The 25562-nt window shown below is 35.0% G+C and overlaps 5 protein-coding genes and 1 long non-coding RNA gene across 10 annotated transcripts; 4 read left to right on the top strand and 2 right to left on the bottom strand.

Moving 5' to 3' along the window:
• The first annotated feature begins 1992 nt into the window (after positions 1 to 1992).
• On the top strand, positions 1993 to 3889 carry LOC117128867. The gene is made up of 2 exons (XR_004452218.1): positions 1993 to 2712; positions 2793 to 3889. It is a non-coding gene; the product is annotated as an uncharacterized LOC117128867 (long non-coding RNA).
• A 241-nt stretch (positions 3890 to 4130) lies between these two features.
• Positions 4131 to 5477, bottom strand: LOC103847572. The gene is made up of 6 exons (XM_033282940.1): positions 5473 to 5477; positions 5121 to 5199; positions 4757 to 5024; positions 4588 to 4684; positions 4339 to 4463; positions 4131 to 4219 (listed from the first exon to the last, which is right to left on the bottom strand). The coding sequence occupies exons 1-6, from the start codon at positions 5475 to 5477 to the stop codon at positions 4131 to 4133; spliced, it is 663 nt and encodes a 220-aa protein (XP_033138831.1).
• Positions 4466 to 8473, top strand: LOC103847571 (transcription factor MYB29). The gene is made up of 3 exons (XM_033282939.1): positions 4466 to 7043; positions 7181 to 7310; positions 7645 to 8473. Exons 1-3 carry the CDS (start codon positions 6911 to 6913, stop codon positions 8471 to 8473), a joined length of 1092 nt encoding a protein of 363 aa, XP_033138830.1. The 5' UTR covers positions 4466 to 6910.
• Positions 8474 to 16470: 7997 nt separating this feature from the next.
• LOC103847037 (ribulose-5-phosphate-3-epimerase, chloroplastic) lies at positions 16471 to 18613 on the top strand. Of its 3 annotated transcripts, none has more exons than XM_018655706.2 (10): positions 16471 to 16818; positions 16966 to 17080; positions 17158 to 17298; positions 17375 to 17488; positions 17567 to 17645; positions 17737 to 17846; positions 17941 to 17997; positions 18074 to 18143; positions 18235 to 18295; positions 18397 to 18613. In XM_018655706.2, the coding sequence occupies exons 1-9, from the start codon at positions 16727 to 16729 to the stop codon at positions 18282 to 18284; spliced, it is 828 nt and encodes a 275-aa protein (XP_018511222.1). In that variant the 5' UTR covers positions 16471 to 16726; the 3' UTR covers positions 18285 to 18295; positions 18397 to 18613. The 3 variants fall into 3 exon arrangements, with proteins under 3 accessions (XP_018511222.1, XP_009122317.1, XP_009122318.1); XM_009124069.2 differs by having other exon boundaries at positions 18407 to 18586; XM_009124070.3 differs by having other exon boundaries at positions 16535 to 16818; positions 16969 to 17080; positions 18407 to 18586.
• Positions 18614 to 18669: 56 nt separating this feature from the next.
• Positions 18670 to 20927, top strand: LOC103847036 (protein NEN1). Its single transcript, XM_009124068.3, has 6 exons — positions 18670 to 18957; positions 19056 to 19213; positions 19309 to 19355; positions 19696 to 19759; positions 19851 to 20503; positions 20571 to 20927. Exons 1-6 carry the CDS (start codon positions 18684 to 18686, stop codon positions 20800 to 20802), a joined length of 1428 nt encoding a protein of 475 aa, XP_009122316.1. The 5' UTR covers positions 18670 to 18683; the 3' UTR covers positions 20803 to 20927.
• Positions 20928 to 22497: 1570 nt separating this feature from the next.
• On the bottom strand, positions 22498 to 24936 carry LOC103847035 (transcription factor TGA2). Of its 3 annotated transcripts, none has more exons than XM_009124065.3 (9): positions 24782 to 24936; positions 24223 to 24379; positions 24065 to 24136; positions 23934 to 23993; positions 23764 to 23841; positions 23619 to 23670; positions 23272 to 23543; positions 22944 to 23189; positions 22498 to 22854 (listed from the first exon to the last, which is right to left on the bottom strand). In XM_009124065.3, the coding sequence occupies exons 2-9, from the start codon at positions 24277 to 24279 to the stop codon at positions 22708 to 22710; spliced, it is 984 nt and encodes a 327-aa protein (XP_009122313.1). In that variant the 5' UTR covers positions 24280 to 24379; positions 24782 to 24936; the 3' UTR covers positions 22498 to 22707. The 3 variants fall into 3 exon arrangements, with proteins under 3 accessions (XP_009122313.1, XP_009122314.1, XP_009122312.1); XM_009124066.3 differs by having other exon boundaries at positions 22618 to 22854; positions 24223 to 24382; positions 24782 to 24930; XM_009124064.3 differs by having other exon boundaries at positions 22618 to 22854; positions 24223 to 24363; positions 24782 to 24930.
• Positions 24937 to 25562: the final 626 nt, after the last annotated feature.

The following is a 25562-nucleotide window of genomic DNA, read 5'->3' as shown; positions in this document are numbered from 1 at the left end:
CATTAATAATGAAGCAAAATCACTTTATTAGACTTTGAATACAGCCTAAAGTGTTACATCTAAAGTGGCAAACAAATAGGACTGATGCTGAAATTGAACACGTGATGATTAGTTCTAGGGTAAATTACACTCGTTCACAAGTTTTAAAAAAGTTTACTACACATATATATTTTGATCCTTCGACACTCGTTTAATTAACAAACTAAATTTTATTTTTCTTCTTCTTCTTCTTCTTCTTCTTCTTTCACTTATTACTTATATAGAGTAACATAAATAATTCTATCTATATCTTACATAGAATTTTTCTTCTAAATTTTGATATGTAATTCACTACTTTTTTGTTGTATTTATAAACGCTTGCATGATGGTAAATTGACACAGTTAAAAGACAACGTCTAAACAATATTTCCACATATGTTAATGTGCATGTTTCCCGAGTATTTCTATATTCCTTAAAGAAGAATCATATCGATTTCACCCAAATGACACGATCCTCATAATATTTTATAGAACAAATGGCCTAAATCATTTTCTATGTAACTATATATCTGTTTCATCCAACTAGTGACATATTCTGGTTGATGGCGAAACAACCTGGATAATATTTAAAAATTGCTATAGTTATAATAATACCTTAAAACATCACCAAAGTGTGTCTATATATACACTAATTTATCAAAAGTGTGTCATAACGTAAATCTATATTGGAAGTTGTTGACGGTTTTACACTTTTCGGTTAATCCTGCAACTCGTATTATTCTTTTAAAATATTATTTTGTAAATATATAATTTATCAAATAGATTTATATTTCTGTTATATAAATTAATAAATTATTATTTTGAAAATATAAACTATTGTTTACCTTTTGTAATAACTATATATATATATATATATATATATATATATCTATTATGTCACCGTATGAATTTTAAATGTACACTCAAAACATTACGGAATAATTTTTCTACTAAAATCTGCTAGCACCATTTTGTCAAACGAAATAACGACTTACTAGGTTAAAACCCGCGCCTTGCGCGGGATGAATATTATATATAAATTTTTTTTAAATATTATATATTTTTACATATTATGAAATAATAAATATATATTGAATAAATTAAAATTTTAGTAACTATTACGTATACAATTAAATTGGTACAAATACTTAAATAAATTTTATTAATCCTGACAAAAAAAATTTCTATTTTATATGGTATAAAATTAAGTTTAAATGATATTAACATATATATATATATATATATAGTACATTTTTAATATTGACACCTGTTAAAAAATATTATATGCTCATATTATTTTTGATCATTTGTATTTTTTATTAACAAAAAAAATTAAATCAATGATAACAATAAATAAATTTGTGGGATGTTTAATAGTTTTAATAATTTATAATTTTTAAAACATTCAATGCAAAGTTTAAAATCTAAATATTAAGTTGTCAATAATTTTTTTAAATGTATATCAAAAAAATTCAAAGAAAATTAGAAATTAAGATACTTACGTATTTTATATGGTATATAATATATTTTTAAAAAATATTAATATACATATATATAATATTATTAAATGAGACTTCATACTTATGTAATTTCATAATCATTTGTATCTTGTTATAACATAAATTTTAAACCATATATCACAAAAATTCTAATGTGAGATTTTTAACAACTTTAGTCATTTATATTCGTTTTTGAAAATTCAAAATATAACATATACGAAAAATCTAAATTTTTATTATATAGTTAATGTGGTTGTTTAATTTATTTTAATAAGTTAAAATTTTAAAAAATGATAGAGAATAGACTAATTTTTATCAAATCTTTATTATTCAAAATCATTAATTGTCATATATATTTTAGCCACATTAGGTAATTCCGTGATTTTAATTTAAGGAAACAATGAATAACATTTATGATTAATTTATGGTTAGTTTAATAAAAACTTATTATATATTAATATGGACCAACATATTTTTCTAAGGATTCTAAGAATGATTGTGGTGATGACATGTGGCTACAAAAATATGTTGTAATGCTTCTCTTTTAATATATACTAGGTAGTGACCCGCGCCTTGCGCGGGATGAGATAGTTAATTTAACCATGTTTAAATTATATATGCGTGAGTTTTTTTTTTTTTTGATCAATATATGCGTGAGTTTATATATACGAATTTATATGAGACATAAACAATACTTATCGGTTTTGAATGTATGAATAGTTTATTGTGTGAAAATATTAGAATTTGTCTTGTGGAATATTGCAAAGATAAAATAAGTTGGCCCAACATAAGTGGGTTAGGCGTTTTATGTTTAATTGTTCTCAGTGGGCTTCGTTTAATTTCAGTCCCATTGGTTTGGATTTAATGTTTTTTTTGTTTTAAATAATTTTGCTCAACTTAATAGTTAAAAAAAAAAAAGACCAAAGGTGGAAAAAGTTTATGGCAAGAACGAAATCGATCCGCTTCACTTTTTGTCCCGATTTCGATTCAGGTCCTAAACAAAGCTAAACAGATTCAAGTCGTTTGTTGACTTCTTTCTTTTCTCTGAATTAAAATCTCCTTCAAACGGGTCTTCGATTTAATCAATTTGGGCAGATCGTCTTCGCGAACGAACTCCTATCCCGGATTTACTCCAACCAAAGGCGATTCATTTAATTGAAGGTGCAAAACCAGAAATAAACTGTTCAGATCTTAGGTATGCTGGTCTAGTTATGCTTCTTTTGTATAGATTAAATTGCTAATCCAAGTTTTTTTTATGTGCATAATTACATTCAGATGCCCAAGGAACTCATCAAGTGCATGCGCGGTAGTCTCTTGAAAAGAAGGAGATTCATCAAAATTGTTTTTGGACATCGGGAATTCTATAATTGAAGGTAAGAGTAGATTTAAGTATAATATAAGGATTGTAACACTTGAAAAAAAAAACAGTTGCAGCGTACAGCAATTGAAGGTTGTATAACCTTCTAAAACACATACGTTGTAATATAAAAAAAAATCCAAAACTAAAACCTTAATATAATAAAATCCAAAACTAAAATCTTAATATAAAAAAACCCATACTAAAAGCAGACATAGAATTCCATAAGATAGTAAATCAAAGTCTTCTGCTCTCTTGCTTTAGACTCAAAGTGCAGTGAATGGAATCCTGGAAAACAAAAATTTAACATTACCAATGAAAACTGTTTTTAAACCCTGTATACATAATATTCACATTATAAAATAAAGGTTTCCTCAATAATATTAAACTTACATTGATTTAAAGTAATGTATTTCAGGAATTTGAGGATCAAATAAAATATCCGAACAGCCTTCAATGTTTGTAAGACATCTGAATCGACCTATAAAACACAACAACTCAGTTCAGCTAATAAACTAAATACTTATTTTCATCTAATTAGTCTAAATAAACCTTACCATTACCCCACTCAATTCTCCATAGCTTTAGTACACAGACAACAACATTTGCAGTTGTAGAAGACCAGTATTCATATAACTTCTCAGCAAGAGATCCATAAGCAACACACTTAACTTGCGTAAAACTGCAAAGAATATAAAGATTTAAGTTATCTAATCTGAATTGCTGTAAACAGATAACATTAAAATCTATAGCACACACTCAATATTTAATACGAAGAACCGAATGTGGGGTTGATTTCCATGATTAAACTGGTTTGCTTGCGCTTTGGGGAAATCTTGAATATCACCTACTTCAACCAAAGCTCCACATAGGCCTAGATTGTTAGAATCAACCCATATCAGAATCAATAGCTGCAATTGTGCACATGACAATACACTTCTCCACCTATCATGACAAACATCCAATAGTATAGTAAGAAGACCATTTTGTTCAAAACAAATGAAAACAAAAAAACCACAAAATATATATATGTCTTAACCTGTCTAGATTCGGACAACTCAGCAATGGTCTTCCTGGGGGTATGAACAAAAAAATCATCCTTGTCCGAGACACCAAGAACCTGGCCTACTGGCTTGGACTCCACAATAGCCAAACAAAGTTCATCTTTTGGTAACCTAGCAAAAGTAATACAAAATAATGTTTTGTAAGAGATGGTCTGGATTATCATTGTTTCATATTCACGCTCCCTTTATGACTTACTTAGATTTAAACTCTTCAACCTCAGTCATGTATGGATTCAAACTGACATCTGAAACATTATACTCATTTGAAATGCTACGATCATCTGCACAAAGATAGTCAGAAATTAGTAAAAAAGATAAACCATTTATATATACATAACATTTAACAAAACAAACGACATTAAATATACATTTTTTTGTGAAAAAAATTAAATATACATACCTTTCCAAACTTTTATCTTCCCAAATCTCAACACACAAATTAGTGCTTCATCACGACGGGTCTGCATCGCATTACTGACATTAGAAGCAAATTTTCTCCACAACACAAGTGGAAGACGAACATCCCTACGAAAAATAAATAATGTAATAGTCGAAATTACAAAATCAGTCATAATAAAATCATATACACTAAATTAGTATGTACTTATCAATATAGGAAAGGGATCATGGTTTAGAATAATTGTCTTACTCAAGATCACGTAGTTCCAACGTTATCTTCTGGGTGTCTTTTCCATTCACCGACAACACATCAACATGGCTAACTTCCACTACCTGACCTATGACATCTGCAGAACGGGAATTTATATTATAATCTTTGAATAATAGCTAGAACAAAACTTTTTTAAATAATTACGTACCAACCAAATGATCCGAGTTGAGTGAACCATCAAGAATCTCACGGTAATTAACAGGTTGAAACCCATTAATAGCTCTTGGCAAATCCTCACAGATTTTGACACGGGTTGTCGCAAGGAAACTGATCTTGTAAGGATGACTTGTTGTTCGGTAGGAACCGCATGAGTGATTTAGTGAGAAGTTGATCATCATCTTTGTTTTCCCTTCAGCAAGAAAGGGATCGAACTGGTTAACCAATTCTTTCTTCACAGTTGCATGAATCTTATCACCCTGTATAAATATACACGACATGAATAATAAGTACAAAAAAATATGGCAATAACAGAAGTCACAGAAACGATTAAATAAAGTTTAATAAAAACTCACGTTAGCATCAATAAGAACCATCTCTATGGTTAAACCACCAGCAGCAGTAAACTGTTTCCAAAGGCGTATGATCTTCACCCTGATCTTTCACATTGATTTGAAGGGTTTCAGATCAGCAACTGGGTTAAAGCCGGCCATTAGAGAAGTCTGAAAGTTGCTACGGAGTATTATTGGATTTTAGAGATGAAGAGGAATGATGAAAGAAAAGCAGAGAACGGGTCACCTCTTTTATAGTCAAACCTAGAGATATTCAGCCGATCTAAATTTCCATATATAAATTAAATTGAACGTCATATGTAAATTAATCATCTCTATTATTAAGGAAATAATGTATTTTGTATATTGAGCTTACCGCATTGTATTAGATGTATGTACCATATTATTTACCCATTTAATGTCATGTAATAATGGAACATTGAATGCGTTTACTTGGACAATACTCCAAGTAAATAAATTCCACTAATAACATTTATGAGTTATTAATGCTAAACGTGGACAATAAGGGTTATTGAGATCCATGCTTGTCACATTTGGGAAACTCTAAGAAGGCTTTTATATTTATTACAAAAGCCCGATTGTCTAAACTATAACACAAAATAATTTGATTAGCAAATTCGAAGACAACCATTATTAGATTTTAGAAAACGAAAAATGACTATATAACAACGACAATAACTTATAAATGTAAATCACACATGTTATAGATTGTACGTTAACTATGTTTAAGGTTGAAATCCACAAACTTTTTTGATCAAGACACAGAAATACAAAAAACATATACCATACAAACACGTATTGTATTAACAAAGCATGCACGATAACTTTTATAACATTTGCCACAGTTATATTATTTTGTAAAGGTGACTTTGTTAGGCAGTTATTATTAATTATTATTATTTATTAATACTACCAATAGAGAATGCACGTTAGTTATTGCTTCCGCGTTTTTAATTCATAATGTTATGGATTGTGTAATAATGGTAATGGAGGTCCAATGTAACAAAAAATGTATTATCTCTAGTAAGACCTAAGTTTTTTAATTAGAGCCTCTGAGAAGCCTTGTGGAGCTGACACCTAAGCACTGATTACAAAGTCACAACTTAAAAATGTTTCTCCTTTAATATATAGGGGATGGGATAGGATTGTCATTTTTGAACACAATGTTCTCTATTGTTATTGACCAAATTAACTATAATAGAAAAACACATCTATCATTCTTTTTTTGGTCGGCACTCAAATATTCCATATTCTATTATCAACTCGCAGAACTTATTCCATAAGTCTGTGTCAAATCATTTGAACAGAAGCTCTAAAAAAAAAAAAAAGAGAGATACGGACACTAGACTTTCAATGAGTTAATATTTTTATTATCATTTGAATTTATTATTTATTTTATTTACGTGATTTCTAAAGTATAATATTCTATTGACACGAGTGCGTTAACTTTTTGCTAATGTGTTATGGGGCTATATATATATGGTCATATAGACATAATTTATTCAGTATAGAGAGGTAGCTCGCAATGTCTTAGATCTTTGGTATATCTTCATCTTTTTTAAATTATCGTGCTCAAATGTTCCTGGAAATGAAAACACATAATCATTCAACGATCTACCATAGTTTCTCAGTTAGTTTCATATTCAAATGCATCAGAGTTCTCCTCAACAGATCTATTGCTCTCTTGCCTTAAATTAGACGACATTTCTGGGTTTTTTTCTTCCCTCTCTTCTTCTAGGTTGTATGTAAACCCATATAATAATATTCATATCGGAAAAAAAAAAGAAAGAAGAATGTCAAGAAAGCCTTGTTGTGTGGGAGAAGGGCTGAAGAAAGGAGCATGGACCACCGAGGAAGACAAGAAACTCATCTCTTACATTCATGAACATGGCGAAGGAGGGTGGCGTGACATTCCCCAAAAAGCTGGTATATTATTATTATATATACACATGCAATGCATGCATAATATATATATAGTTAACAAAATGCATAGTATATAGTTTTATACACATGAATAATGTTTTGGTCTAATTGATGTTTATATGTCAATGGTGCTTATATAGGACTCAAAAGATGTGGAAAAAGTTGTAGATTGCGTTGGGCTAACTATTTGAAACCCGATATAAAGAGAGGAGAGTTTAGCTACGAGGAGGAGCAGATTATCATCATGCTTCATGCTTCCCGTGGCAACAAGTAATATACTTTGTTTTAACATTACTTCTTCCAATTTAAAATTAAGAGCCTTCCTTTTTTTCCTTTTTAAAAAAGAAATGTCGTTTTAAAGTTGCATTACATAAATATATAAGTTAACCTCAAATCATACTTGATTAAAAGTATATTATTAGAATAAAATATCAGTCACCAACTTGCAATTATAGAAATAAATATAGTGACCAATTTATTCGAAATGCTTCTTAATTTGTTATTAAATTGTCAAAATACTTACTGTGAATCACGGGTGTATATATTAAGTTCTAGCACATGTTCAAATATTTTGATACATTCTTCTTTTCGTTGTCCGCACAAGGTGGTCGGTGATAGCGAGACATTTGCCAAAAAGGACAGACAACGAGGTCAAGAACTATTGGAACACACATCTCAAAAAACGTCTGATCGATCAGGGCATCGATCCCTTGACCCACAAGCCACTTGCTTCTAGCCCTAATCCGGCAACGACCAGGACTTCTGAAGGCCAAGATGACTCAAACCCGAGTAACCTGGATGAGCAATCACAGTCTGGTTCGATGTCTCCAAAGTATCTTCCTATTTCATCAAGCTCATGCAATCTACAAAAGATGAGCAACAGTGATGAGACAACGAGAAACAATGGTTCCTTGAGCTCCAAGAAATGTCGTTTCAAGAAATCGAGCTCTACATCAAAACTGTTAAACAAAGTTGCAACGAAAGCGTCTTCCATTGGCAATATGGTTTCAGCTTCCGTGGAAGGATCCTTAATTCGCTCAACAATACTTTCTCCATGTCTCAATGATGTCTTCTCCGAAACTAGTCAATTTCAGATGGACGAATTTGATCCATTCTCTCACTCATCTGAACAACACATAACTGATCATATGAAGGAAGATATCAACATGGACTTTGATCTCAAAAATTCCGAATTCGATTTCTCGCAGTTTATCGAGCAATTTAGTAACATTGAAGCCGAAAAAGCCAATGCCATTGGAGGATATAACCAAGATCTCCTGTTGTCTGATGTCTCATCAACAAGCGTTGATGAAGACAATATAATGCAAAACATAACCGGTTGGTCCAACTATCTTGTTGACGATTCCGATTTTCCTTATGATACGAACCAAGATTTCGACGACAAGAACTTCATCCTCCTTATCAGATTTTAGACCTGTGTCCTTATGCAACACAGTCTACAAGGTAATATCGAAAGTGCTGGCACATCGTCTTAAGAGGATAACCAAAGATGCAGTCCAGCAAAATCAAGTGGGTTTTGTATCGGGAAGGGTCCTAAGCGATAATGTTCTTCTTGCCTCTGAGCTTGTTGCAGATTTTCATAAGCCGGGGAGAATATCTAGAGGTTGTCTTCAGGTGGATATCACCAAGGCTTATGATAGTGTGGAATGGGAGTTCATTATGAATATCCTCTCAGCTTTTCAGCTTCCGCCTTTATTTATGGATTGGATATGGGCGTGTATCTCCACTCCATATTATTCAGTCTCTCTTAACGGTGAGCTAGCAGGTTTCTTCCCTGGTGAGAAGGGTTTAAGACAGGGTGATCCTATTTCTTCTTCCCTTTTTGTCTTAGCCATGGATGTCCTGTCTAAAGAGCTTGATCTGGCAGCTAGAGAAGGAAGGTTTGGAATCCACCCAAAGTGTGCCTTTCCGCTTGTCACACATCTTAGCTTCGCGGATGATCTTCTCATTTTCTTTGACGGAACCGCTGACTCTCTTCGAGGCATTATGCAGGTCCTGAGGGATTTCCAAAGGAAGTCTGGTTTAGCCTTGAATCTTCGAAAAACAAGTGTGTTTTTGGATGGAAATGACCGTGTCGCGGCTCAGTCTGTGGCCACAGACTTCGGATTGACACAAGGGTCTCTTCCGGTCAAGTATTTGGGGTTACCTCTGTCTTCTCGGCGCCTTGGAAGAATTGGATATCAGCCTCTACTTGATAAGGTGCGCCAACGTATTTCTTCTTGGACGGCTAGGCATCTGTCCTTCGCGGGAAGGCTCCAATTGCTTCAGTCCGTGATCTATAGTATCATCAATTTCTGGGCAGCGGTTTTTCCATTGCCTCAAGGATGTTTGGAAGAACTGGAGCGAATGTGCAATGCTTTTCTTTGGTCTGGAGCTCCAAACTCGGCTAAGGGAGCTAAGGTATCTTGGGATTCTGTTTGTACACCCAAAGAGTCGGGAGGCTTGGGACTTAAGAGGCTGGTCGGTTTGAATGAACTGTATGGAGTAAAATTAATTTGGAAACTCTTTGAGGGCAGTGATTCGTTGTGGGTGGCCTGGATAAAATCTCATCTTATGGAAGGCAAGATGTTTTGGGTTTCAGACTTTGCGAATAAGGGGAGTTGGATTTGGAGGAACCTTATGAAGTTGAGAGAGACTGCTAGACCTTTTATTTTGTGTAACGTCCTTTCAGGCGAAGAGGCATCCTTTTGGCATGATAACTGGACTCATAACGGGGACCTTCTCAGTGTAACGGGAACTTTGGGTCCTCAGTATTCAGGAATTTCTATAGACGCCTCAGTGCATTCAGTGGTGACCGAGTCTGGCTGGAATGTTTCGCGAAGTAGGAACCCCACTCTTACTGCTCTGAGGGCGGCTCTACCAGCTCAAACCCCTGACATTGATTCAGTTGAGGTTGATTATTTCGTCTGGCGGAATAGTGTGTCGGCCCAACCTTCTAATTTCTCAACAACAACGCTGTGGAAGACGTTGCATCCGGATCCTCCGGTTGTAAATTGGGTTTCAATCGTCTGGTTCAAGAATAGGATTCCCAAGCATGCTTTTATTGCATGGCTGGTAATGAGAAACAGGATGTCGACGAGAGATAAGCTCAGACACTGGGGGCTTCACGTTCCAGCGGAGTGTTTGCTGTGTGGTGCTGCTGACGAAACAACGTCTCACCTATTTTTCGAGTGTCCCTTCTCGCAGGAGGTCTGGAGTGGATTAATGGCAGGAACAGGGCTGGTCCTTTCCTATAAGCTTGAGGATATGGTCGTCTGGTTTCAGAGCATTTTGGGAGACTCGAAGTTTAAAACCATTGTCAAGTTCATCTTTCAAGCAGTTATCTATTTTGTATGGAAAGAGCGTAATGGACGGCTTCATTCAAACGGACAGAAGCAACCGATTTTTGTGATTAAAGAGATTCGTTTGCAGATCAGAGCGAAGCTGCTGGGTATGGATAGGGAGATTGATTCTTCTATGAGACCCTTATATCCTGAAGCTCCCGCAATTGCCCAGCAAAACAGAGTATCGTATTTATCTATTTGGTTTGGGAGGTTTCAAGTCTAACCTACTCTTCGGCTTCCATCATTTGGGTTGTTTCAAGGCCTGCTTCATCTGAGTTTCATGTTCTAAATTATCATTCCTAGTTTCATCTTTTAAATCTTTTGAAAAACTGTTGTAACGGTACTTCTTTTGGGGGAAAAAAAAAAAAAAAAAAAAAAAAAATATATATATACAATATGTGAATAGAAAAAAAAAAAAAAAAAAAAAAAAAAAAAAACTTCATATGATCCTTTGGTTTCTTACCGGACTGGAGTTGACCGGTTACTTTCATGGTTTAGCAAGCTAAAAAATAATGTTTCACCGTAGTCAATATTGTTACTATATAATCAATAAGGGTTTCTCTTAGTTAGAGAACTATGTGAACGCGTGGATCAATTAGTATTTGATTTGTGAGTGACACAGTGTTTGTCTTCTATCTTTCTGGACGTCCTTTTGAAAGTATTCAATAAAGCTTGCATTTTCTAAATTACACTATATACTTTCATATTTGAAATATGTCCTAAGTCAGAAACATCAATAATGTATTTTTTACTAGTATTAAACTTACCAGAAAAGTTTCGTAACGGATCTTAACACAAACTGGAATTGGATCAACGCTGTGCACGGATTTTTATTTGATTTTGGAATTAATTTTGAGATTAAACTATTGATTATAAAACCATTAATAGAGTAGATATATCATATATGGATAAATCTTGAGGAACTTACGAAGGTAACAATCCTTTTAAAAAACGGCCAATCTTTTTATAATATCAATATATGTAAAATTCATGAACCAAAATATAAACTATTCTTTTAGAGCATGCGTCCACTATAATAAATTCAACTGTTTTAAAGTTTGAGCGTTGGATTAATTGAGCCATATTACCAAAAACATTGGGAAAAATTAAGTTTAGCACATTTAATAGGGTTTTGGTTGTGAAACTCCAAAGAAAAACAAAAGCTGTCTTTTCTTGGGTTAAATAATGAAAAATATAAATTTTACTATATTAGTAAGTGACTGCCTGACTGGTAACCATCAAACATACGACATAGCAAAATTTATTTGACTATAAATAACTAAATATATGCTAAACTAGTGGAGAAGAATATAAATGACTATAATTTATTCGTCTCATAAAACGATTTGCGCAGAGATTGTTTAATTTTACAGCAAAATATCTGAAGAAAAGGTTAGGGAAATGTTAATTAAAATTTACACTACATGTATTTAATAAGATGTAACACTTTATTGACCATTGCAAAATTTTATTCATTTAAATAAATCTACCGACCATATATACAACTTCTCGGAAGCCCAAAAGCTATTATTTGACAAAAAAAAGTATTACTTATAGGCATTCATAAAGTTATTGATATATATATATATATATTAATTTTCTTATCGAGTATTGTGATCTTAAAAAGATAAGGTATTGTGATCTTTCGTAATCGATCGTGGGGCAGACCGCACCATCTTTTTCTTTTCAACATAATTTGGAAGTTAGCAAACTTTTTTATATTGGTCCGAACATTAATAAATATATAAAAACAAACAAGAAAAAATGCTGTTCCCAATTATTGTATATGGTCCAAGGATACTTAATTAATACACAAGCAAAAAGTGAGAAACATAATTGGTTTGGTGACCCCGAAAATTTAGTGTGAAAACAAAGCCAATTCACAATAATAAAACATTCAATGATATCATCATAGCTTGTAGTATGTGATACAAGACCGTTATTCTTTTTATGTGGCTGCTCGTCAACAACTCAAGTCCTCTCTTTTTCTTTCGTAAGTTAACTTTGCTGTCGTTTCTAGCGACCGCTGATTCCTAAAGATCGATTCAAATATAATAACACTCGGGCTTTTTATTCTTCAAAAAATAAACACTCTGTGTGATTGCATGGCCACTAAATGACCAATAAGCCTCCAAAAATTAATTCACCGTCTGTTGCACAAAATTGGACCTACAAATCAAATGAACGGACATGGAAGATCCGCTAACCATAGACGGGAACGTTAATCGCAATCCAAGAACATTTCTCTGTCGTAAACTTTTGATATTGCGATATCAAAACCAACTCTAACTCATTTTTATATTATTTTTCTAAAATAAAATAACTCTATTATACAAATGAATTTTATTTCAACATATATTTTATAATAAAATTTCTATATTTATAAGAAAATATATACGTGGACTGAAGATTTATTAACTGCATTTGGACAGCTTGGTTGATAGTGGAAGGAATAGCACAAAAATGTTTCTTTTGAGATATGTTTTTCAAACCTCTGTGCATACCATATGGAGAGAAAGGAATGGAAAGAAACATGTAGATGGGCAGCAGAGTTCGGCAGCTTTAATTAAATTCTTCGACAAAAGAGTGAGGAACCGTATATCATCGTTACGTAAGGGAGGCAGTCAACGATTCACTAATGCTTTAGTAACCTTGTTTGCTACTAGGGATTCGAGATGAAGCCAAGATGAAGCCAAGATGAAGTTAGAGTTTGTTTTTCAAATGTCACTTTCTACGTACTTAAACAATCTAAAACCAAAGTCACACATGTTGTAAAAATGTTTCTTTGATTTGAATAAATATAACATTCTTTCAAAAAAAAACTCATGCAACTAGTCTAATTCTAATTGAAAAGTGTGTTTAACATCGTAAGCGTGTAATATTATGAACGGTTAGTTCTGAAGATGTAGAAACTTATGGATTGGAGAATTTTTATTAACAAAAACTCAATATACAGTACCCATATTTCCAGTGGCTTGGTCACCATTTATTATACATATAGGGTCAAGACAACATTTCAAACTCGAGTGTATTTTCTTTGGTTTATAATAGGTAACATATAAAATGTAAACTATTTTGAATCTGATAACATACATGCATATATAGCTAAGATTCCAGCTCCATATATTGTACACTCATCTGTCACCGTATAGACCCAATATCATAATTAAATAGTAAAACACATGCGAAGAAGGAAGAATAAAATATAAAGGAATTAATGTACAGCAGTACAATATAATCCCCACATCACAAGATCCAGTAAGTTCCATAAATTTCAATGTGACGGAATAAATGATTAGAACCTGAGTGGAGCTAGCACATTCTGAACGAATATGGTCCAGGCCTCAAACCATGTGGTATATATTTATCGAATCTTCTAATAGATAAAATAAAAACAGTAGAATTAATCGCTTTTGATCCAGTGGTTTGCTGATAGAAAGTACTAATTGTTTTGGTTAACAAAAGACTATTTTTTTCACTTTCAGATTTGATTTAAGTACTATCCATGAACATATTTTCAAGGATGGATTCGTTTCGTACGTGCCATATACTAAATATTGTGCCACCAATTTTTTTAACAACAAATATTGTGCCACCACTTTTCTCTGATTAATCATTAGGAATTTGGAACACGCCCTAATCTTTTTCTAGGTATGGGAATGGGATCAGTTGCTCTTCCATTAAGAAACGAACTAAAAACACAAAAGAACCAACTCTCTATGTTAAACCACTGGCTCGACTTCTTTGCGCCTCAACTTGTGTTGATTATTGTCAATATATAGTCAATAATCGTTATTTATATATTTAAAAAGACATATTGAGCCCAAATAGTCACAATACTGTAGATTAGATGACATCTGGACTGGAGAGAATATAAATAATGGATTAGTGGAACATTTGAAATCTGAATTAGAGAGAAAGCATGTTAAGTCGTTTTTAGATCAGATAGGATTTGAACTAGAAACCAAGATAAAAAAGCGAAATGTGGGAGAGCCTCGAGCGATAACAAGGCTGTCACATACGTGGAAAGACAGGCGAATGAGCCCAAAAACGTGTACTATGCAAATATACTGGCTACCTAACCTCCTGCCAGGGACTCATCGACACATCACTTATCTGCCATATTTGTTTTGTTTTGTAATGGTGAATGGCTGATAAATACCGGAGCAGCCAAATGAATTTAATGGAACAAGGGAGCAACATTTGCAAAAGACAAATATTATTTTCTGATTAATTTTTTTTTCTAGGCTTATTAAGTTATTTTAAACAAATGCAATTGAATATAACATAATCAAAACATTTCTCTTACAAAATGTTAATTAGAGGAACATGCATGTGGTGATATTCTTTTTTTTTGTGCACAACCATCTTCATTAATTTAAACCAAATTTGTTACAAACCCACTAAGGGCCTGCTTAGCTAAACCATCCTCAAAGCTTAGAGTATTACGATGGCAGAATTTAAAAGAAACAGAAACAAAAGACGATGAAAGGAAATTGATATCAGACAGAATCCCATGGATGTCTGAGAAGCTAGGACCACCCGCGATTGCAGAAATCAGTTGGAGTGAGTCCGATTCGAAGCACACTCTGTCCTAATGGTGATATTCTAAAGCCTAATAATGCTTGTCTACACGAAGACATGCGTGATGGAGCCCTAATGCCAAATATGATTGGAAACGTTCATCTCCTGTTGGAGATCTCTCGTGCAATAAAATTTGAACTTGGGTTTTTCAATTCCACAGAACATCTTTCTAAATGCAACAAAGAAATTGTCGAAATTTTATTCAGAAAGATTTCATGATCTGCAGAAAAAATTCTATAAATATTTTGTAGAATATACGTTGAAATGAATTAAGCTTTATATGTACCTTTTTGTCATGAGCAATGAGTAGCACGAAAATTATTTGCTGACCTGGTAAAAGTTTGTCTGATAACGAAAACCGAATCTTTATAGATGTTGTCTTCTTGTTTTTACTATGTGATGTTGATTGTTGTCTGAACGGTAAAATGAAATAGACGTTCAGAAAAAGGAGTAAGTCGCTCGATGTTTTGCGTGAAAGAATCATATAGCAAAAGCAGCTATTTATAAATTGAGAGGTAAATCGACCTAAGTTTATTAGATCTATAATAGTTAGTGTTGCGAAATTATTCGTAACCGTGTATACAAGCTTATGATTGATCATCACTTATAATAGCATTAATATACATATTTTTTTATCATATGGTAATAGACAGAGAAAAATAATAATACTGATTTCACTTTTAAAAAGTATTTTCAGTGAGGAATGGGCATAGATTGAATAACTAAAATTTTGGAAGCATTTGTGATCTGATGTATTTTTCGAGTAATTAATTACCTGATCTGATTCAATGCATAGATACCCGAATATTTGGTGTTCTGAATACTCAGTGTTTTATATTTTAATCGGATATCTAATTTAATCCGTACAAATAAAATAAAATATCTAAACATAATATAAAATATAATAATACTTTATTACAACATTTTTTACTTTTAAGAATTCTAATACCTAATATAATAAATTTAATAGATAGAATATTTAAAACTTAGGTAAAATATAATAACCATAGAATATATATATATATATACGCATATAACATATCGGATCGGATATCCGTTCTTTAAAAATATTAGCATTTGTAATTTATTTCGTTTCTTATGGATATTGCATGGTATTTGTTTTGTTTAGTAAAGCTACAAATATCAGAATTTTTTGGTTCAAAATTCAAATCAAAACTAATAGTGAATCAAATAAAAATCTATGGATATTATACGTAGCCCTACATTCAGAAACGTATGATTCATATCAGTCAATTTAGAGCCAAAAATAAAATAAAATAAACTATGCAATATCTGAAAACAAATTGCCATCCTACACCAAACCAAACCAAACCCGGTTTGACGATACCATGATTCCTAATTGGTATCGGAAAACGTCGTACCGAGACATAAGAACCGCGAATAAGTTTAATTACCAAAGTAACCCTAAAGCTAAAACAATCTGAACTCATCTGAATCGATATCTATTAGAGTCCCTTGGGAGCCACTGAGAGGCACAAGTCAGCAATGGAGAGCCAAGCATTGGAGATAAGCTACTCACATCTCCCACAAGCCCTACGTCACACGTGGCGTCTCCTCGGATCTTCAGACCTCCTCTGTCCGAACAAAAGTCGAGATTTTTTATTGTTTTTTTTTTCCTCTTGTTTGAGAGTCAAGAGAGACCAAGGAAGAAGAAGAGGCTCGGAGATATCGAAGGTTTGACTTCTTTCTCTCACAACCCACCAAATCAATAGTGAGAGATTAGCTATTCGAGTGGACATGTCGAGCTTAGCTGCTTCGTTGGTCACTGGGGTTGGCCTGAGACCGGAAAGGCCGATTCTTTATCAGCCCACTTCGTTTCCTTCCTCGAGGTAACATGATGGGTTGCTCGAAAGTTAGAATCTTGATCCGAATTGGTTGAGTTCAAACCCCAGAGAGAGAGTTTATTATAGAGTTTATTAATGCACCCCAAGTGTTTGTGGAAATGCTTGAACTTTTGTTATATGACTTTTTCTTAGAAGGAACACTCATGGTGTTGTTAAGGCCTCAGCTCGGGTCGATAAGTTCTCCAAAAGCGATATCATTGTCTCTCCATCAATCCTATCTGCAAACTTCTCCAAATTGGGCGAGCAGGTTTGGTTTAACCACTTTCCAAATGCTTCTCTAGTTTTGCTGCTTTTTACATTCCTGTGTTTTTGGTTTTCCGTCAGGTGAAAGCTGTTGAGTTAGCAGGTTGTGATTGGATTCACGTTGATGTGATGGACGGTCGTTTTGTTCCCAACATTACAATCGGACCGCTTGTGGTTGACGCTCTGCGCCCTGTGACAGATCTTCCACTGGATGTTCATCTTGTAAATCTTGATGCTTCCCTTTGCTTTACTGTTTCCTGAGTTCGTCTGTTAATTTTTAGATGCCCTCTTATGTTAGATGATAGTGGAGCCTGAGCAGAGAGTGCCGGATTTCATCAAAGCAGGTGCGGATATAGTTAGTGTACATTGTGAGCAGTCCTCTACCATCCATTTGCACCGTACAGTCAATCAAGTAAGAATCTCTTTTACCTGTGTAATGCTTCTTGTAGACACTCAGTTAATCAAACAGCGTGCTGTTGATTGAGTGTAGATTAAAAGCTTGGGAGCTAAAGCTGGAGTTGTGCTTAATCCTGGCACTCCGTTGAGTGCAATTGAATGTGTATTAGACTGTGAGGCTTCTTCTGCACATACTGAACATTATGCACTTTAGTTATCGATAAAACTGTTCTGATTGGTTTTTCTTTTTGCTTGTGGCATCAGCGGTTGATCTGGTCTTGATAATGTCTGTGAACCCTGGGTTTGGTGGGCAGAGCTTTATCGAAAGCCAAGTGAAGAAAATCGCAGACTTGAGAAGAATGTGTGTGGAGCTGGTAATACATCTATCTACTTAGCTTCATTTTGCAAACCTAACCAGAATCTTTCTTTCTTCTCTACTGAAACCATTGGCTTGGGTGTTTATTTCAGGGAGTAAACCCATGGATTGAAGTCGACGGTGGAGTCACTCCCAAAAATGCTTACAAGGTGAAGAATCTTGAAACAGTATGCCTTTAGAAAATACCGAATCATGAATCTTTTGTTTATGGTTGTTTTTAAAAAGGTTATTGAGGCTGGAGCAAATGCTTTAGTGGCTGGATCAGCTGTCTTTGGAGCCAAAGACTACGCGGAAGGTATCTATCTACACATTGTCTCCTCCCTGTTAAGTGAACTATACATGATCCTATTCTGACATTGTTGTCTCCTCGTTTCTAATACTTGCAGCTATAAAAGGAATCAAAACTAGCAAGAGACCAGAAACAGTGGCTGTGTGAGAACATAAAAGGTAGGTTGACGTAAAGTTACATCTCCTCATGTTTGTTTATGATTCGATCTCAAAATCAAGACCTTTAATTGGTGTGTGTTCCGGTCTCTAATCTTGTGAAGATTCTTGCAGAGAAGCTTGGAACAAACCTCGGAACAAGGTTTACTTGCAGCTTACAAAGACATGTAAAAGAGGCAAGGAATGTGTACAAAGCACTCTTTGTAAAACACAATTTCAAAAGACAAAACCCTTAAAAAGTAAATTTTATTTTCACTTTGCGTAACGAAGTGGTCAAAGTAAACCTCAGCTTCATATAATCTCATCTCCCATTGATGATCCTATTCAGAAACAAAAGTTTAAAGCTTTTAACATCAACCGCTCAACTCAAGTAAAAAAAAACAACTCTTTGATGGATCCGGTGGATAGATCCGAGATCGCCTTCTTCGACGTTGAGACAACAGTTCCAAAGCGAGGCGAGCGTTTCGCGATTCTAGAGTTCGGGTCAATCCTGGTATGTCCAAAGAAGCTCACAGAGCTCCAGAGTTACACGACACTGGTCCAACCCGCGGACTTGAGTCTCATATCCACTTTATCCGTTAGATGTAACGGTATTAGCCGCAACGACGTCGTTTTGGCGCCTCTGTTCTCTGACATTGCTGATACGGTCTTCGACATTCTCCACGGTTTGAATTACAAATACATAAAAAGTGCTAATCTTTCTGGATTTAAATGTCAAAAGATTAAAGCTTTTTTTTGTATTATTATTATATTGCTGTTGCAGGGAGGATATGGGCAGGGCACAACATACTGAGGTTTGATTGTGCTAGGATCAGAGAAGCTTTTGCTGAGATTGGTCGTCAGCCTCCTGAGCCTAAAGGCGCCATCGACTCGTTGGCTTTGCTTACTCAGAGGTTTGGTAGAAGAGCTGGTGATATGAAGGTATACAAGATCACAATGTTGGATAATAGATTTTTTTGAACTCTTGGTTTATGTGTTTCAAGGAGTCTTTATCATGTGTGATTTTGTTTCTGTAGATGGCAACTTTGGCTAGTTATTTCGGACTTGGCAAGCAAACTCATAGGTATGTCATAGTGTTCTAAAAATCGGTTTAGGTAGAGTAAGAGTAAGGCTCCGGCTAGTCGGCATATTGGACCTAAAAAGAAACAATATTTTAGACCAATTTTTGAAAAAAAAAATCACTTTAAGACACTAAAAAAGTCAGTATAGAGTTGGATCTAAACAAAACAATTTTTCTAGACCTATTTTTGAAAAAAGGTTGTTGAAGGGCGTCCGCGTAATCAATAATCTTATATAAAACCGCATAGCGATTTCTCGAACATTACAGCATTTGGGATATAGTTCTTTACTATAAACTATTGAAAGTTACTGAGGTTTGATTCTTTGTATCTTTATTTTTTCAGGAGCCTTGACGATGTTAGAATGAATCTTGAGGTTCTCAAATATTGTGCCACTGTCTTGTTCTTGGTAATGTTCTCTTTATTAGTCTCTCCTTGCAATCATTTTTTTTTATATAAAAAATTGGATTTAATCAGAGGTAATGCTTATATATTTTCAGGAGTCTAGTCTCCCAGATGTTCTTGTAGATAAATCAGTATCTCCTTCAGAAACTACTAGCTTAAGGAGACATCTCAGAGCATCTTCTTCTGGCGTGGACAATACTGTGATAACCCCTTTTACCCTACCTTCCATTGGTGAGAACAGTGTAGCTCAGCCAGACCCGTTTAACATGAGCTTCTTGAGGAATGAAATGGCTTCAGACAACAACCTTCAGTTAGACACTCTCATGGAAGAAGAAGAAGAAGAGAATCAGCCATCTGATACTGTTGTTGTCTCCGCAAATACAAGTGACCATGAAGGATTCTTGTCCCCTGATGCGATATCTCTTTCAAACATCAGAGCGGTTCTTGTCCCGTTTTATCACGGAAGCCAACTAATGAGACTAAAGCTCCTCCACGGCGACTCCTCCCCTCTGCAGCTCTACTGTTCTTGTCTGAAAATAAGGTTTGGAATCAGCGGGAAGTTTCTAGACAATTCTGGGAGGAGGAGATTAAACTTTGTTGTTGATCTGAACTCAAGGCTGTGCAGTATACTCGAAGCTTGTGACAGCAGTGCGCAGAAAGTGTCTGTTGATTCAGGTTCCTCTTCTGACTGGAACACGGTGGTGAGTCCAGTGAAGGGGTTTGTAAACTGTCCTAACGCAAGGATACAGTAAGTTAAGTTAACCTCTCCCTTTTTAGTTTCTTGCTATAGTTACTCACTGATTAGTTTCTTGCAGTATACCGACGGAGATAAGTGGAGATGCAGCTCGGTATGCAATAGAGGTGCACCAGAGAGAGTCCGGTGGAGATACTCAGAAGCTAATCTTCAGCAACCCGAGCGCAGAGGAGCTTGAATCATTGCTGAAGCAGGGAAGTGTTGTGGATGCGTTCCTGTCTCTGGAACCGTATGATTATCAGCAGAAAGCTGGAGTCCGTCTCGTTGCAAAAAAGTTGGTTATGCACTCGTAAATCAGAAAAGTGGAGCTTAGTGGATGTAGGAATACACACGCACACTGTATTCATGTAGTTTGAGATTCTGTACATAAAAAATTTATGAAATAAAATACAACAAAAGCTTGATGGATGGTTTCTTTTGTGTCGACCTCCCTTAGTATATTACTTAATTCTCTTTCATATTTTCGATGTGGGCGTGATAGAATGAAAATTTGCAATCTGAAGACACTGCCACAAATTAATACAAGTCAAAAAAGAAAAATCTAAAATGGCAACTTAGTATTCAGTTATGGACTATAAGGTCAAAGAAAAAAAAAGACTCTCTAGTAATAGTGGTTGCTTCTGTTTAAGCTAACCAAAGCCAAAATTTCCTGCAACAAGTAATCTTATATATTTTGACTCAGTGAATTAAACTACGGAAAAAGAGGTTAGTGACTCGGTGAATGAATCTTTAAAAGTTAGGTGAATATTAACACCTAAGTGGTAAGTGAACTGTGTTAATTGTCTGGTGGCCAATCTTTGTTAGCACGCAACCGTCATTCTCCGATATTTTGACTTTTAGGTACATTTGCTAGTAGTTATTAACACACGTTTGACAGTAGTTCACACACTACAACTCAAGAAACTTCAGTTTTTGTGTCCTTATCTCATCCTCTCAACTCTCTCTCTATATATAAGATTACAAGTGCATGTCTATATTTCAACATCACAAAACAAAGATCTAGTCATACCTCATTCTCAAGACCCAATCATAAAAGATGGATCAGAAGGAACTAGACCAAATGCGGAAGGTAGTTACGGAGTTAATGAAAGAACTAAAAGCGATGGCCATGGCAAGAACAACTGTGGATGTAGAGTCATACATCCTAAAGGCCAAAATCAAGAATAGGGAGGAGGAGCTAGACCATAAACGGAAGGTAGTTAAGGAGTTGGAGATGGATAATCTCATTCTCGATCTCGAAGATGGTTGTCGTAGCCTTGATGACCTTTCTCAAACCGAGGTTAATGACTTAAGATCATATACAAGTGAGAAGATTGCATGGTTTGAGAGAGAGATAAGTAGGCAATCAGAACCTTCTACAAGTGTCAACGAGCCAATTCTTGGGGATGATGTCCCAAAGGCTTCAGATCATGTTGCACCTGAAGGTGGACCTTCTTCCCTCCCATCTGATGACAATGAAGACATGAAGAAACGTGATGGAGAGAGCAGCAAATCTGGTGGTGCAGACGATGCCTAATGAAGTAGCTGTCGAATAATAAAATTAACTAATGTTGTCTTGAAATAAAGTTGTTGTTGTGTCTTGTCATGCTCATTTCATATTTCTAGTTTTTCTTGCTTTGGTCAAGCTTCAGTCATGTTTGTTGTTGTGTCTTAAAACTAAATAAATAATGGAAATGTTTATTTCCTAATATATGAAAATATGAGAAGCTAATGCATGTCTTATCTCTATTTGCTAATTTCTTTTTCTTACTCACCTCTTTTCTTTTTGGGTCTTTTGGTGAACTCTCTCTTCAGAGATTATGAAAGATGTTCCACTAGGAATAGTTTACATGTAATAATCTAAATGATTTTAGCTATACCCCTTTGTTTTTAACAACTTTGATCACAATTCTTTGAACAATTTTAGTTATAAAAGACTCAAATACATTACATTGGTAGTAATTCTAATTATAAAAGATATGCATGTATACACTTTGAGGCTTCCCAAATGCTACAGAAAAGAAACCTCTACAGCTAATGAAACAACATCAATCACTACCAACCATTTAGAAACCTTACAGACAAGAAAAAAAACTCTTATTCGTTTATGGATTGCCAAGACACGAATCTAACAAAGTTAATGTAAATAGTCTCTCCTTGTTTGTGTGTCCATATGAATTTTGTACAGCTGAGTTGAGTGAGTGACCAACATACAAGTGTCACTCTCTAGGGCGAGCAAGCCATAAGGAGCTGAGAGCTCGTAGCCTCGAGGAGTAATCATGAATCGCAAGTAAAGCACGCGCTGACTGTCTCGTTGTTAATACTCTTATCATCTGTTGCAATGTTTGCAGTCTCAAATTATCAGCCTGCCACCACCACCAACCAAAGTGAACATTCTCTTCTTAAGTCATTTACATATTAAATAACACAATAATGTCAGATTTTTTTGTTGTACCTGGCGGATAAATCCTTCAAGGGTACCTAACTTCCCCATAGCCATGGCCATCTGACCCATGTAGCTAGCGACATTCCCTGATGAGCTTGAACCAAGTGTCCCGCTAGATAAAGTATCAGCTAACGACTGTTGTAAGCTCTCCATCCCTTGTGACAAAGCATCTTCTGCCTGCTGTGACGTCTCTTGCAAGCTGTTTATCCCCATCACTTGTCTCTCTGTCATTGGCTCCAACTGATTCACCAGAAGCTGTTTTTGCACAAACATTATTATTATTATTATTACTGAAACAGATGAAGAAGACAAATGGGAGTTTGTGAACTGAACTGACCTTGAGAATTTCGGATGAGCGGAAGCCACCAAGCCACAAGAAACATCTCTCAGCCGGTGTTTTCCACATACCGTAAAGTAAGTGAAAGACATCGTTCTTAGCTGCGTTGCTCTTTATCCTGAAAAGCTCCTCGTAGTGAGCCATCACGCCGTCTACTATTATTAGAAGCTCACCATCGCCTGCATGCGCGTTTAGAGCAGACCTCAGCTCGTTCATTCTCTTGTTCTTTTCTTCCAGCCACCGTGAGTATTCAGCATCAAACGCCAAAGCGCCTATAAGATAAAAAGTTATACATATCACAAGCCAAACATTAAACCAATAAGATAACTGATTGAGAATAAACCAACCATTTCCACCAGTTGAATGGGCTTGGTCTCCTGAGCTTGAAATGAAGACACCCTAGAATAAAATAAAAACATCCATTTATGAATACAGAATCACAAAAAAATTAACAATATATAAAAAAAAAGAAATTAGAAAATGAATTGGAACCTGTTGTCTTGCTCTTTGAAGCTCCTGCTCAAGCTGTGTAAGCTTCAAGCGGCTGTTCTCCAGCTGCTGAACATAAGCCTATGGATGGAACAATTAAGAGTACTTAAAGGGTGCTGCACCGTTTCAGAAAAGCCAAGAAAGAAAGAACCAATGAAAGGTATTATTATTACCTTCTTCCTCAGTCTGCTTTTCCTAGCTGCCTCGCGGTTTTGAGCAAGCCTACGAACGGTCTATGGATTCAAAATAAAAAGATTATAACGTTGGCTCAATAAAAATGGCTTTTGAAATCTATAGATATCACCTTTTGATCCAACTTGTTCTTGGATCGTTCACTAGAATCAGAAGCAGCAGTGTTCACTAGTGCTCCCTCAGACTGCATTAAATTTAACAAACATAACAATTTACTTTACACTGAAGAACATAAAATGAGAGTAATATTTTCAGAGGTTATGAGCTAACCCCAAGATCTCTGTCTCCATCTGTTGAGACATCGGTTAGTGGACTCATATCAGCCATATTACTAACACTTGCTGGCCAAAGACAATATCCACTTGTGGCGGCCTCTCTTGCAGTTCTTCTCTTGTGTGCACAGATTTAAAACTGTATGAAGAAGACACTGCTTAAAAAAAGAAGATTCTAATATGTCAACATACTTTTCAGTTATAATGGCTGCTTCTGTTTCAGCTAAACCCTCTGTGTAGCACCCTGAGTTACCCCATGAACTCCTTAAAAAGACTACCTTTTAAGGCAATTCGTTGAGCAGAGCAATAAAATCAAATCCTATTTGTCTCCTATAAAGCGAGATAGCTTTCACAAGCCAAGAAATTACCCACCTAACCATCTTATCTAACTCTCTGAAACAGAACCAGTGGTACATCCAAAAAAATGAAGCTGAAGGTTCTGAAAGTCAACTAGGTTAAGCAGAACACGCCAAAATTTTAGAGAGTAGCTTCTAAATGACTGAGAAGCAAACCCTAGAAAAAAAAAGGAACTTGCTTTTGAGGAAGAAAGGTCACACCTTGGAAACCTTTTTGTGTGCTGCAGAGGAAGTCCACTGTGAAAAAAAGGTTGGCTTTTGAAATCGGATTTGAAACAGAGAGAGAGAGAGAGGATCCGAATGTCCAATCTCCGACACGTTTTGTCCTAAGAAATAATCTCTACCAGTTCCTACTCGAAAGAGCCCCTTTGATGAATTTAACCGAAATTTTCATTTTAAACCCCCTGTGTTTTCTATTTTACAATAACTAACTCCACTCTCTTATAATTACAAAAACCACCCTTGTTTTATTATTTAAAAATTATGAATCCAAAGTAGATTATACGTCATTGCTTTCCTTCGACCATTCAGATAAGCCGATCAGAAAAATCCAATTTAATAGTAAGATTAATTGAAAAGATTTAATGTTTATAAAAAAAAAGGATCGAATTGATTAAAAAAAACTAAAAGCTAAAAGCTTGTTCTCAGGTTATGTAAGTGGTACAAGTAGGTAAAAGTCAGCATGGCAAGAGACTCTACCTTAGCCAGAAGCTTATAAAAAGGACTGAACTGTTATGAAAAAAGCTAAAAAGCTAAAACCGTGTTCTCAGGTTTTGTAAGTGGTACAAGTAGGTAAAAGTCAGCGTGGCAAAAGACTCTACCTCAGCTAGAAGGTTGCAAACTCGAAAAGAATCTCAAACTCGTGAGAGACACACTACGCCACGTGGACAAACTTTTTATTAATGCATTTGTTGACAAAAAGAGAGTTTATTACAACTGTTGTCTTATTCGAAAAATGATTACACTCTCTCTCTCTTACTCA

Source organism: Brassica rapa, chromosome A10, assembly GCF_000309985.2.
Source record: "Brassica rapa cultivar Chiifu-401-42 chromosome A10, CAAS_Brap_v3.01, whole genome shotgun sequence".
Lineage (NCBI taxonomy): Eukaryota > Viridiplantae > Streptophyta > Magnoliopsida > Brassicales > Brassicaceae > Brassica > Brassica rapa.
Note: the sequence above shows the minus strand (reverse complement) of the source record. Positions and strands in the feature narration are given on the sequence as shown.